The 13,782-nt window shown below is 39.9% G+C and overlaps 2 protein-coding genes across 7 annotated transcripts in view; one reads left to right on the plus strand and one right to left on the minus strand.

Moving 5' to 3' along the window:
- The window catches only part of dph6 (diphthamine biosynthesis 6), a 37,565-nt gene extending 31,972 nt beyond the window's left edge, over window positions 1–5,593 (plus strand). For 2 of the 3 annotated variants that reach the window (XM_072698926.1, XM_072698923.1), the window contains exons 14-15: window positions 982–1,369; window positions 1,900–5,593. In XM_072698926.1, coding sequence (XP_072555027.1) covers window positions 982–1,369; window positions 1,900–2,018 — 507 coding nt within the window. In that variant the 3' untranslated portion in view covers window positions 2,019–5,593. The remainder of the gene's footprint in view (window positions 1–981; window positions 1,370–1,899) is intronic. The other variant, XM_072698925.1, reaches the window with a different exon arrangement.
- The window catches only part of txndc16 (thioredoxin domain containing 16), a 48,503-nt gene continuing 38,389 nt past the window's right edge, over window positions 3,669–13,782 (minus strand). For all 4 annotated transcript variants that reach the window (XM_023797810.2, XM_023797811.2, XM_023797809.2 and 1 more), the window contains 3 exons: window positions 10,368–10,558; window positions 5,754–5,944; window positions 3,669–4,936 (listed from right to left, as the gene is read on the minus strand). In XM_023797810.2, the coding sequence (XP_023653578.2) occupies window positions 4,707–4,936; window positions 5,754–5,944; window positions 10,368–10,558 (612 nt within the window). In that variant the 3' untranslated portion in view covers window positions 3,669–4,706. The remainder of the gene's footprint in view (window positions 4,937–5,753; window positions 5,945–10,367; window positions 10,559–13,782) is intronic.

Below are 13,782 nucleotides of genomic sequence, written 5' to 3' on the forward strand. Positions count from 1 at the left end.
TTCAGAACTCATGATCGAATCCTAAAAAGTTCGAGTTGTGATCGAATTTTCCCCATAACAAATAATGGAAAACCAATTAATTGGTTCCCGGTCCAAAAAAATTACACCTAAATATGTTTTTTTAGCATTTAAACACAAAATGAACCGGATAAAACAAGAAGAGCATATACTGTACTAAACACATCTAAGCACATTTATCAAAACACTAATTTGTAAAGTAAGAAAACAAATGTATTCAAACAATGTGTCCTGCCCCGATCGTCCGCTCCTTCCGTGTGCCACGACTCCTCTCTTTAACCGCGTGTGGAATCCCTGTGTGATCAGCTGTTTCTGCTTGTTGTCATTAGTCCTCTGTATTTCGTCCGTGTTTGTTTGTTTCCCCAGTCCGGTCATTGTATTGTCCGTCTGCATTTTGCCTGCCTTACCTGTAATTAAACCCCGTATTCCCCGATACCCTGACGTCTGTGCCTTTGTCTCCATTCCGTCCCCGCTCGGCACAACAATATTATTATAATTAAACATATTAATGATTTATTATTGATATTACAATAATGAATAAGAAATCTTTATTATAAAATGTTTTCTATTATATAATAATTACTGTTAATGTCTATCATTGTCTAAATGTATTTTTACTGTCTAAATATATGTATTCAGTTAGTGTAAACATGCAGGGTGCTATCACAGCCAATTCAAGGCTGAGACTGAAGCTTTACCTTTTGTTTCCGCTGAGAGACGTGCCGCATGACTCATTTCCCCGCACGTACAAGTTATCTTAGGTCAGCGTTCACGGTTTGACTTCTGAGATTCAGATCGAGCTCTAGGTAATTTTTTTTTCTAACTGGTTTGGTGAAATTTGTGTTCTAATGAGTTCGAGAACTGAGGTACCACTGTACCATGAACATAAGAGTTATACAACTTCCAAAGGACAGTGCAAAAGGCACTGCACAGTTTTTGTGAATTTTTTTTTTCCTGCTCCAGCAGGACTCATATGGTGCAATGGAAGAGTGGAGTGCACTCTTGGTGGCAGTTGTAGTACCCTGCCTTCCCAGACATGCTGCTGTTGAGTTCCACATCATTGCCACTTCTGACCAGCCAAGGCAAAGGATTTCCTGTCACATAACGGTGGACCTGCCCGGCGGCTACATTGAGTGCCGAGCCTTGCAGTCTAGCACCCAACAATATGCTGCTCTCTCCCTGTCTCTAAGCATGCATTCTAATCCTACTCCCCTGACAAGCCAGGAAATACTTCAAAAACTGAGTACAACTCTCCAGCATGTCCTGCAGAAAGTGGAGTGCAGTCTGACCCCCATATGTGGGAGAGCTTTCTATAAACACGACAGCACCCTCGGGAGAATATGTGCAGCAGGTAATCTCTGTTTTCCTCATTTATTGAAACCTTCTCTCACAAGATTCTAAAGTTCCTTTTTTGTTATGTTTATTCTATGTATTATATCCCTGCAGTATTTGTCATTATTGTTAAACTGGATTTATTAACAAAGATTTTTTTCTCTGAGGCAAATGTTTTGCATATATGGATTACTCTCTAATTAAACTACACATTTCAGTGTATTACATATTTCACATTCTTGGTGTACATTTCAACTCCAGTTTGAGTAAAGATGAAACTCAAGGTCTGAGAGATCTGGGATATTCCGATTTACTTACAAAATAATAGCAAGCTAATTGCATATACTTCTGGGGATAGAGATTATATTTACTAATTCAACATTCATCCCTGTGGTTACATATGACCTAAGCACCCAATGTAAACAAACAAACAAACAAATAAATAAAAATACTCGCTTTTGTTGACATGAACCCCAAGCTTTCTCAGTGGTTAAATTAGTGTACTGTCTGTGTATGGCTCTCTGTAATGTCGGTTCCCTGCTCCCATAGGACTTTCAGAATTATTCAAGAATTGCCTGGATCAAAGAAGTTCAGCTGTGACACTGGTTCCAGTCCAGTGTTTGTCTGATTCTCAGGTTCTGCACCTTTCCTGCTGGCTCAGTCTATAGCTGGGTAACTCTTTGGGCTCTGTTCTCTTAAATATGTTTTTTCCCTCATATTCAGGTTATATTAAATTAGTGATAATGGAGAGTGCTGGTTGTTTATTCCTTTTTCTTTTTCTTAAGTTATTCTTTAAACAGGACAATACACCAATGATCATACATGAATAATCAAGGTTTTTCGCCATAGAGCAATATACAATAAAATTGTTCTGTTTCGCTTATCTATTGCATCCTGTGGAAATTTTGAACTATTTTACAAGAAGGGACATGCTTGGGGGGGGGGAAAAGGGGGAGTAGGGAATGTGCAGAGAGAAAATTGTTGTGTTGTTGTCGTTTATGTCATTTAGATTATAGTTAAACAACTGTTTTCTTTATTTATAGATAAATTGTTGAAGTCCTAAATCAGATCATTAATTCTGTTGGATGTCTTTGTAAATTTCATAAATATTGATCCCAATTAGACCATAATTTAAGTTTTTTGTTTGTAGATGGATTGAGAAGGTAACTTTTCCATTATGTGTATTTCATTGACAATATATATCCATTCTGTTATTGTGGGGGGATCTGGAAGTAGCCAGTGTTTTGTAAATTTTTCCTTTCCAGCAGATGTCAATATATTAAATAAGTACAGTAAAACCTTGGGTTGCGAGCATAATTCGTTCCGGAAACGTGCTCGTTATCCGAAGCACTCGTATATCAAAGCATATTTTCCCATTAGAAATAATGGAAACTCAGATGATTCGTTCCACAACCCAAAAGTATTCATATAACAATTAATACAAAATATAAAGTAAAAATACATAAAACAAATTAACCTGCACTTTACCTTTGAAAAGAATCGTGGATGGTGTGAGGGTGATGAGAGAGAGGAGAAGAGGAGGGTTATTTTGTAGGACAACTTTCACTATAATTAACGGAATCACTGCTATCTGTTGGCTCACTGGAATCTTTTTCTGTTTGTGCGACTTTAACAAGGAACCCATCCAATGACAGCCTCTTTTGCAAAAATGTGGACATTGCATTGTCGTTAAACACATTCATCGCTCGCACTGCTACGCCCTTATTCAGGTGGTGCTTTTCTACTAAATTTTGACTATACGAGTGAGGCATGCCGACTGGGACCGAGCATGGGAGACGATTACCCACAATTCCGCAGCGTGAGAAAGTGAATAACCATTGGTTCAGTTGTGATGACGTGCGATCGGCGTCAAAACAAGAAGCGCACGCATACGCTTCCTGTTTTGAAGCCGAGCGCACGTAAAAACAAGGAGCACGTGTGCCATATGATTTTTGATGATACTTAGCGCTCGTAAACCAGGACTTGCTCGGTTTCCAAGTCAAATTTTTTTAAAAATCTTTGCTCGTCTTGCGGAACACTCGTAAACCGCGTTACTCATAATCCGAGGTTCGACTGTACTTATGCCTTGTGTGCATCAATTGCCAAACATGACTTTTTTTTGTTGAGCACTTGCTAACCTCATGCCTTGTCAGTGCTGATATGTATCGGATCACTTACCTCACTATCATGCATCAATGAGCCAGGGGGTTTTGTGAGCTTGATTTAGCATTTCATGGCAACATTAAAATATTTTGTGTGGTCAATTTAATGTACCACGGCAACGAAAATGAGCACAACTTTGTCATAAAACAATAACATTTGATTTATCTTTGTTTTATTTTCAATTTAATATGGGTTATATGATTTGAAAATCATTGCATTCTGTTATATACATTTTACATAGCATTCTAACTTTTTTTGGATATGGGGTTGTATAACTTAACCAATAATATTGATTTACCAAACACCAAAAGTACATCCGTCTATAAAATAATTATAGGTTTATGCTTTAATGTGCAAAATCACATTAAATAGGAGAGACTTAAATGTGTTAATATCTTTGGCTGCCCAAAAGGTTTCCTACAATGGCTCAGTGGATGGTATTCATTACACCTACGATGTTAAGAATACCAGCGTGCCTATTACAATATTCAGTCATTTTTAAATTGATATATGAGTAATATTTGGATACAACCAGAAGTATGAAACATACTTCATTTAGGTATGGGAGTGTAGGTGGGCTTAACAACACGTCTTGAATTGTTTATGGAATGGCATGTTTTCCGCCTCCAAACGATAAAGAATTAAATTACTTCATACATCCATGCTCCTTCCCCCACCAGATAATTCAGCCACTGCTATTCTTCTGTGAGTGATACTGTCGTGGTGGGGGGGAGGGTCATCACTGTCAGAACAGGGCCTCTGCCCAGTGAGAGTAGACTGCTGACCTGTTGACCAAGCTTGATGAATGGTGCTATATCCCTAGCTAGCAGTTTGTGGCTGATATGCCCTCCACTTCCAGCAAGAGCATTGGCCTATTCCAGAGTTTATGGGATGTGGGGCTGGGGAAGCAATTTCAATCAATTTCACATGGTCAACATAGTTTGATTTTCAGTGATGCAATAACCTACAATAAATGTAGACAAATGGCTCCAAATTTAAAACATGCAGCTGTCATAGGCAAAAATACAAAGTGAATTGAACTGGAATTAAATAATTCACACAGCAGAAAGGCTACGTGAAAACAATAGATTCTCAAAGATGAAGGAACTTGGTCAGCAGAATCCAGGCAAACACTGCTATTTAAAAACTGACACTGTTCTATTGTTCTAGTCCAGAAACAGGCCAGCTAAGTCTCATAGTTCATAGTGTTGATGAGGTGAAGAGGGTTGCTTTGGCCAGTGTTTAATATCACGTGCTCCTTGTTCAGTGTGACCAGACTGTTTATCTCTGTGTTCTGCCTCCATCCCCCTCTTCTTTGATTCGGGAGTTCTCTGAGCGGCGTAACCAGGCAACTGCTGATCCATAATAGACAAAAAGTTGTAGAAAGACACTGGGGGTCCCCAATTTTTATCCAAAATGAACCCTGCAAGGCAAGGGTAATGACAAATTTAACAGGAACATCCTGAAGTAACTAACGAGAAGTTAATAGGCCCTGGCTTTGTCAAGTTAAAAGACATTCTAGCACCACTTATTAAAAGATTGAGGTGCATGTATGTTTATATTTGAGCCTGCATATATAACTTTGACCATGTGTGGATTGCCTTCTGGTTGCCAGGCGATTGGAGGGAGCGTTCGCACCGGCTTGTCATTTCCCCCCTGCTCCTCGTTTGTGTCTCAAATTTTATTGTTTGGACAATATGACATGGCACTTAGCCATCTCTCCAATTTGACTCTCCCTGCCGGCCCCTGGAGGATGGGCTCCCCCTTTGAGTCTGGTCCCTCCCAAGGTTTCTTCCTTCTTGGGAGTATTTCCTTGCTACTGTCGCCTATGGCTTACTCACTGGGGGATTTGGGTGGGGATGCTGTAAAGCACTTTGAGGCGATGTAATGTTGTGATAATGCGCTATACAAAAATAAATTTGTTTGTTTGTTGTTTTATTGCAGAAAAGCCAAAATAAATTCAAACTTGTGCACCCAATTCTCGTTTTTAAAAATCATTGAAGATGTATGTTGTATAACCATTCCACCTTGGAAAAAAATGGTCCAAATAAATCATTAAAAGCCAAAAACTAATATGACATTCATGCTCGTGATGAGTGTATGTAAACTTCTGACCACAAACGTATATTATGTACCCTTGATAGAAATTTTTGGGCCATGATCTCAGCATTAGAAGTGTGCCTTCAATTGCATAGAGTGCATTATATGCACTTCTAAGAAGTAAACCTGGCAGCACTTACCTGTTGGTTGTTCTTCCTGGCGTTCTATTCGGTCTAGCCACTGTAGAACAGTGTCAGACATTAGAAGTGCCTCAGGAGGATAGAGAAACACCTCAATCCCTGAGCCCAGGTGGGACAGTACCAGGGCAGGCAGCTGGGGTACATACCCAAGGTATGACTGCAGCACAGCTCTCCCTACTGGAGTCCGACCTCTGGAATGCATAGAAAAGCAGGCATTACTTTCATCACCGCCCCACTCCCCAACTAGAGAAACAAAAGTATATTACCATTATCTGGATTCTGGATGTACATGTTTAAAATGTGCACTTCCAATTTACCATATAAAATATGCTAAATGAAATTTTACCAAATATGAGGATTTCAGAGGAATTTATATCACGGCACTGTTTAATTCTCAGATCTGAAGGGTGTTTGTTAATTTTCTATAACCTCACACTTAGCAAATCGCAGTAGTAAATCAATGTTCAATTATCATCTTTAATTTTAACAAACAGAATGCAAACTAAAAAAACAAACTGCTACAACACTTAGACAACAGCAGTTTTTCAGGCTGAGGACACAATCAAATTTGAAAGTTGAAAGTTATTCTTAGAGGTATTTCAGATGTACTTATAAAACTATTTAAATCAATACAAGGGAGAAAAAAAAGTCAGGTCATACCTTTCAGTCCCGTTAGATCAATTTATTATTGTCATTTTCAGATAAAAGTTATATCAGTTATTTTAAATGAATAGATTGCTTATATTTAGATACTTAGATTTAATGTTTTGATGACATTATATGAGAAGACATTTCTATCCAGTTCTCAGGCAGCAAAAAAATCATCTTAGACTATGTTTTCTGCTTCCTAACTCATGCTCACCAGCAAAAAAACTAAACTCAATCCTCACAATGCAGTTGACCATCACAAATTACTTTGTACAGTGGCTTGCAAAAGTTTTCAACCCCTTTGAAAGTCATGAGGATTGTCTGGAGTATAAAACATATGCTCACAATTTTCTCCAAAATTTATGTTGAGAACTGTTTTGTTCCATTATATTTTCAAATGCCAAAAAGGTCAGCTGTCTACTAACATGAAAAAGATAAAGAATAAAAACATGATATGTGCTGTTTGCATAAGTATTCAACCCCTGTGCTTTGGAAGCTCCAGGTTTACACAAATGACAAATAAATCACCAACAACACAAAGGTGACAATTGTTAGACCATAATTAAACATAATTAGGTGCTACTTAGTCTTGATGTTTCTCTTTGCATATACAAAATGCCCCTTGGAAGGGCCATTGTCTTTGCTAGACAATCAGTGCAAAAATTAAGAAAAAGGAGCATTCTGCTTATGTGAGAGACAAATGCAAAAGGCAGGAAAAACATTGAAGAGTTTGAATGTCCCATTAAGCACTGTAGGGTTCATCAAGAGAAAGTGGAAGGTTCATCACAGCACCCAAACCCTTACTAGAACAGGCCATCCCTCAAAACTACGCTTCAAAGTAAGACATCGACTTACAAGAGAACGCTACTAAAAATCCAGCTGTCATTCTCAGAAGTCTGCAGAACTAGAGTGAAGGTGCATGGGTCCACAATTTCAAGATCTCTCCATAAAACAGGCCTCTATGGCAGGGTAGCAAGCAGACATTCCTCAAGAAGATCCACAAAAAATCATGTATGGCATTTGCTACAAAGCATGAGAAGGACCCAGTTAAGATGTGGGAGGTTTTTTTGAATCTGCAGTTATCCGCATTACAAAACTGAATCTGAATTTAATAGTTGAATTTGAATTCCAGTAACTCGAAATAGCATTTATCCTACCTCGAAAAATTCAGTTTGCGAATTCAATTTCAATCTAGTGTGACACACCTAACTCGAAACAGCATTTATCCTACCTTGAAAAATTCAGTTCGCAAATTCAATTTCAATCTAGTGTGACACACATCCGGGTCCTTGAGAAAAAGTAATCGACCGCAGATTCACAACACAACTCATTTCCACGTTTACGACAGTTCTGCAGGTCGGGATGTTAGAAAAACAAATGCTGGATTTGCAGGTTTGTCATTACCTTATGATACATATGAGAATAAGTTTTATATACACGAGCGATAACATAAACATTAACCATACGTCTGGTTAGTATAAGGTAGTATATGTGGTTAAATGAACGATTTCTGCCACTTCTAGTTCATGTTAATATGGTAGACTAACGCAAAACTAGCTAGGGATATGAATTTTACTTCTAGTTTAGTTTAAGTTATGGCTCGCCTGTTCATCTTATGTGACTTTCTAGCAGTATTTATGCTAAATATTTTTAAAAATATTCATCTCGCCAATATGAGGTGGAAATCAGTATTAATTTTATGTGAGTATGTAATATTATTTAGAACTTCATAATGCATAGAGAATGTAAATATGACCAATAAAGTTATGTACATGCAATGAAATTTTTGTGGTGTTCGTGACTCTTTTCCTTTCTTAAACACCTGCATTACTAGCGTGTTTTGGTAATGAAAATTGCCTATAACTGACTACATAAAACATTACATTTTTGTGGAGAAAAAACATGTTTACATCCACGATACACTCAAAATGGCGAATGGGGGCGTGTTAGACAGTGCAGAAACGTGACTGACAAAGACCGATGCAAGGTTTGCAACTGAAGGAAGGGATTCGCAAAATTTCACGGCTGGGTGTTTAAAAAAACACAACTAGACATGGTCATGCCACCATTATGTTCAGCCGAGGGACCAAATAGTAAAAGAGATGATTGACAAACATCATCTAGGGGTGTTGATCAAGGGAGAAAACAACGATGGTGAATGGTTGAAGAAATGATGATGCTTAAGTGACGAGATATTGTTACACAATAAGAAAATGTATAAAAAATAGTGTAAAACAGTATTGGACACACTCCTGCAGGGTGTCCAGGCTTGGCTGTAACCTCACTGTGGCAATAAAGGCTGAATCTGAAGATCTATACACAAGCGGCTCCTGACTCCTGATTGGCGGGGAAGAAAAAAACACAACACGAATGCATCGATACACATACCCCCCTGTATCGATCTAAATGTAAAGTTATAAAGCCGGTTTGAGGTGCTATGCGTCTTGTCTGCTGCATGTCTACAGCGCTCTCTGTGTACGGTGCTAATAACTGGGAGCATCAATTGAACTGGCATTTAATATGGTGATCTGTATAAGCAGTGCTCGAAGTGGAGAAATAAAAGTGTCGCTACTGTATTGACCGTGAGAACTGCGGCAGGGGTGTTGGGAAAAACAGAAGCTGAGGCGACAACACTGTTGGTACTGCACGCGCTGTCCCACCACTCTCGCGTGACACTTGTCACAGAGTAGCAGAGTACTGGCAACTTGTGAGAAGTGGTGGTACGATAAAGATTAAGATATAGCAGTGCAGGTGTTATGCCGAAAAACGCATCCCTGCCTTAGAATGCATGCCGGTGTTCCGACGAGTTTAACTTTTAAGGGTTTTTTGGGGGTCAGGGGTTTTTTAGGGGTTGGGGTTAGGGTTTTTTGGGGGTTAGGGTTGGGGTTTTGGGGGTTAGGGTTTTAGAGTTTTTTTGGGGTTTTTGGGGGTTAGGGTTAGAATGTTACGGGTTTTTGGGGGCTATTGATTAGCACTACGGTAGCCTTACTCGACAAAGTAGCTCAACTCGTTTCAGATCAGCGACCAATCGGTCATTTAGAGACAGGCATGCATTCTACGGCAGGGATGCCTTTTTCGGCATAACACCGGTACTGCTTAATTTTTATTACGTATATGATCCCGCATTTGCACTTGCGACACCCCGGCACACGCCTCCTCTTTACCCCGACCTGCAGAACTGTCATAAACGTGGAAATGAGTTGCGTTGTGAATCTGCGGTCGATTACTTTTTCTCAAGGACCCGGATGTGTGTCACACTAGATTGAAATTGAATTCGCAAACTGAATTTTTCGAGGTAGGATAAATGCTATTTCGAGTTACTGGAATTCAGATTCAAACTATTAAATTCAGATTCAGTTTTGTAATGCGGATAACTGCAGATTCAAATATACAAAATTCATATTCAGTTTCTAGTGGCATAAATATCAGCCCATACATGTGTGGTGTAAAGCTAAGAGAAGATTAATTTTTCAGCATGACAATGACACGAAGCATAAGGTGATGCTGGAATGACTCAAAAACAGAAAGGTGAATGTTGTGAAACGACCAAGTTCAAAGGCCTGATCTTAACTATCTGCAGCACTATTTGAGAACTGCTGTTCAGAGGTGATGTCCCACCAACCTAGAGGATCTCTATAAATACTGCCAAGAAAATTGGGGAAGAATCACTTCTGAACAATGTGCAAAACTGGTACATATGTACCCAAAAGAATTAAGGCTATTATTGCAGCAAAAGAGGTCTTCAAGCACTAAATTCTGAGTTTTTCTTCTTCATTTAAATATCTACAGAAAATGATTCATTTTGACTTTGAAAATGTATTATTAAAGCATATGAGTTCACAATAAAAATACTGAATGGACAAATATATGTACAAATCTTTTATCATGAATAAAATTATGAGGACTTTGAAGGGGGGGGGGGGGTTGAATACTTTTGCCACTGTATATTTATTTCCACATACTCACAAGTGTATCCAGCAAAGCTTGTAGGATTCTAACTGTTTTGTACCAATGAGGCTGTGCAGGTCTGCTCTGACATCTTTGTTTTCCAGCACTCCTTGATCCTTATTTATTTTCTCGTCATCTCCCATGAAGAGTAACAACAGAGGTTTCTTGATGTCAAGGTACAGGGGCAGGGTCTCCACAGTCAGTTCAGGCTGTAAAAGTCAAATAGAGGAGAGACCTCCAGCATAGACTTACATTTCAAAAAGTGCAGTTAAAAATGGCACTCTCCAATGCCATCAATGATCTGTTGCCAAATTCTTCAATAGCCAACAAATAGCTCACTTTAACTTATGTTTCCCCAGGACAGTGAATACATATGATTTTGGAGCAAGTCTGCCACCACCAAGATGTACCAGGCAGAGTTTAAATATATAGATGAAGCCCAGCTCCACCTCCTCATGTTGCACGGTGCTGAAGTGCAACTCCGGCTCCTTCAACAAGGAGTTCCTTCAATATTAACCTTTTTTTCTTTATGTCCCAAAATTTTGTAAAAGATCCAAAATTAACAGTTTAATCATTGATACGTCATTGATTCCCATGAGGAAATTCTCTGTATACCTAGCCCAACTTGCTCTCTGCAGGTAAGAGATTGTTTGTCCAGCACATCCCACAGATGCTTGATTGGATTAAGATCTGGGGATCCAGAGGCCAAGTCAACACCTTCAATTTTTACAGTTTAGTAGGGTGCATCATCCTGTTGAAAGAGGCCATGGCCATTGGGGAATACTGTTGCCATAAATGGGTATACTTGAACAGGTGTACCTGTCTGTAACAATGTTTAGGTAAGGTGGTACCTGTCAAAGTAACATCCACATGTATGCTAAGACCTAGGGGTTCCCAGCAGAATATTGCCCAGAATAGAGTAAGAACCTTGGTGCCATCTCTTCCCTAGGCAAACAATGCACACGCACTTGGCCATTCACATGAATCAACAGAAAACATGACTCATTATACCTGGCCCCTTCTTCCATTGCTCCATGGTCCAGTGCTCTTTGTAGGTGCTTTCAGCAGTGGACAAAGGTCAGCATGAGCACTCTGACTGGTCTGCAGCTACGCAGCAAGCTGCAATGCACCGTGTGTTCTGATACCTTTCTATCATAGCATCATTAACTTTATCATAAATTTGTGCTACACTATTTCTCCTGTGGGATAGGACCAGACCGGCTAGCCTTCGCTCCTCATACACACCAATGAGCCTTGGGCCCTGCCACCAGTTCACTGGTTGGTCTTACTTGGACCACATTTGGTAGGTACTGACCACTGCATACTGGAAACACCCCACAAGACCTGTTTTGGAGAGGTTCTGACCCTGTTGCCTAGCCATCACAATTTGTCCCTTGTTAACATCTCTCAGATCCTTACACCTGGTCCCATTTTTCCTGTATCCAACATATCAGCTTCAAGAACTGACTGTTCATTTGCCTTGTATTTTATGGCACCCTTGGCAAGTGAAATTATAACGAGATGCTCAGTGTTATTCACCTCACCTGTCAATGGTTTTAATGGCTAAATGGTGTACATGTTGTGGTATAAATGAGTATATACACTCACCTAAAGGATTATTAGGAACACCTGTTCAATTTCTCATTAATGCAATTATCGAATCAACCAATCACATGGCAGTTGCTTCAATGCATTTAGGGGTGTGGTCCTGGTCAAGACAATCTCCTGAACTCCAAACTGAATGTCAGAATGGGAAAGAAAGGTGATTTAAGCAATTTTGAGCGTGGCGTGGTTGTTGGTGCCAGACGGGCCGGTCTGAGTATTTCACAATCTGCTCAGTTACTGGGATTTTCACGCACAACCATTTCTAGGGTTTACAAAGAATGGTGTGCAAAGGGAAAAACATCCAGTATGCAGCAGTCTTGGGGGCGAAAATGCCTTGTTGATGCTAGAGGTCAGAGGAGAATGGGCTGACTGATTCAAGCTGATAGAAGAGCAACTTTGACTGAAATAACCACTCGTTACAACCGAGGTATGCAGCAAAGCATTTGTGAAGCCACAACATGCACAACCTTGAGGCGGATGGGCTACAACAGCAGAAGACCCCACCGGGTACCACTCATCTCCACTACAAATAGGAAAAAGAGGCTACAATTTGCACGAGCTCACCAAAATTGGACAGTTGAAGACTGGAAAAATGTTGCCTGGTCTGATGAGTCTCGATTTCTGTTGAGACATTCAAATGGTAGAGTCAGAATTTGGCGTAAACAGAATGAGAACATGGATCCATCATGCCTTGTTACCACTGTGCAGGCTGGTGGTGGTGGTGTAATGGTGTGGGGGATGTTTTCTTGGCACACTTTAGGCCCCTTAGTGCCAATTGGGCATCGTTTAAATGCCACGGCTTACCTGAGCATTGTTTCTGACCATGTCCATCCCTTTATTACCACCATGTACCCATCCTCTGGCTACTTCCAGCAGGATAATGCACCATGTCACAAAGCTCGAATCATTTCAAATTGGTTTTGTGAACATGACAATGAGTTCACTGTACTAAAATGCCCCCCACAGTCACCAGATCTCAACCCAATAGAGCATCTTTGGGATGTGGTGGAACAGGAGCTTCGTGCCCTGGATGTGCATCCCACAAATCTCCATCAACTGCAAGATGCTATCCTATCAATATGGGCCAACATTTCTAAAGAATGCTTTCAGCACCTTGTTGAATCAATGCCACGTAGAATTAAGGCAGTTCTGAAGGCAAAAGGGGATCAAACACCGTATTAGTATGGTGTTCCTAATAATCCTTTAGGTGAGTGTATAGCATCTATGATTGCAATAAAGTAGAATCCTGTACTGTGTATACTGTTTGTGTATGTCCCGGGATCTTATCTTTCAGATACAGCAGCTGGTGTGATGATACCTTTTATTACTCTTTCCTTTTTGTTCTACTGTTTGTTATGTATTATTTCTCTTTCCCTGTCTCTCTCTCTCTCTGACCCCCCTCCTTATTTTATTTTTATTATGTATTTATTTATTTTTCTACTTCCTCTGTCTCTCACCCCTTTCTCTCCTTTCTCACTTTCTCTCTCTATCTCTTTCCCACTAACCCCCCCTGTCAGCTCCGGCTTCGTGGCGCAATTACATAAAAATGATTAATAAAGAGTATACCTCAAGTAACAAGAGGAGCTTAAATCCGAAGCTCCACTTGGCAAAATAAAAGTGTTGGCACAATAAGGCACCCAGACTAACATCCTGCTTGCTAAACATCCTGTACTGCATGTCAATGTCTGTGCCCTATGGTGACCAGAAGTGTGTTTTTAATGGCAGCATGTCATTCGTATTGTTGTTTTGGTGTGTGGTTTCAGGGAACCATGGCAAAGCAAAGTCATGACCAGCGCCCCTCACAAAGACAGAGGGAAGCCCCCACACA

The sequence above is a fragment of the Paramormyrops kingsleyae genome, chromosome 14, assembly GCF_048594095.1.
Source record: "Paramormyrops kingsleyae isolate MSU_618 chromosome 14, PKINGS_0.4, whole genome shotgun sequence".
NCBI classification, from domain to species: domain Eukaryota; kingdom Metazoa; phylum Chordata; class Actinopteri; order Osteoglossiformes; family Mormyridae; genus Paramormyrops; species Paramormyrops kingsleyae.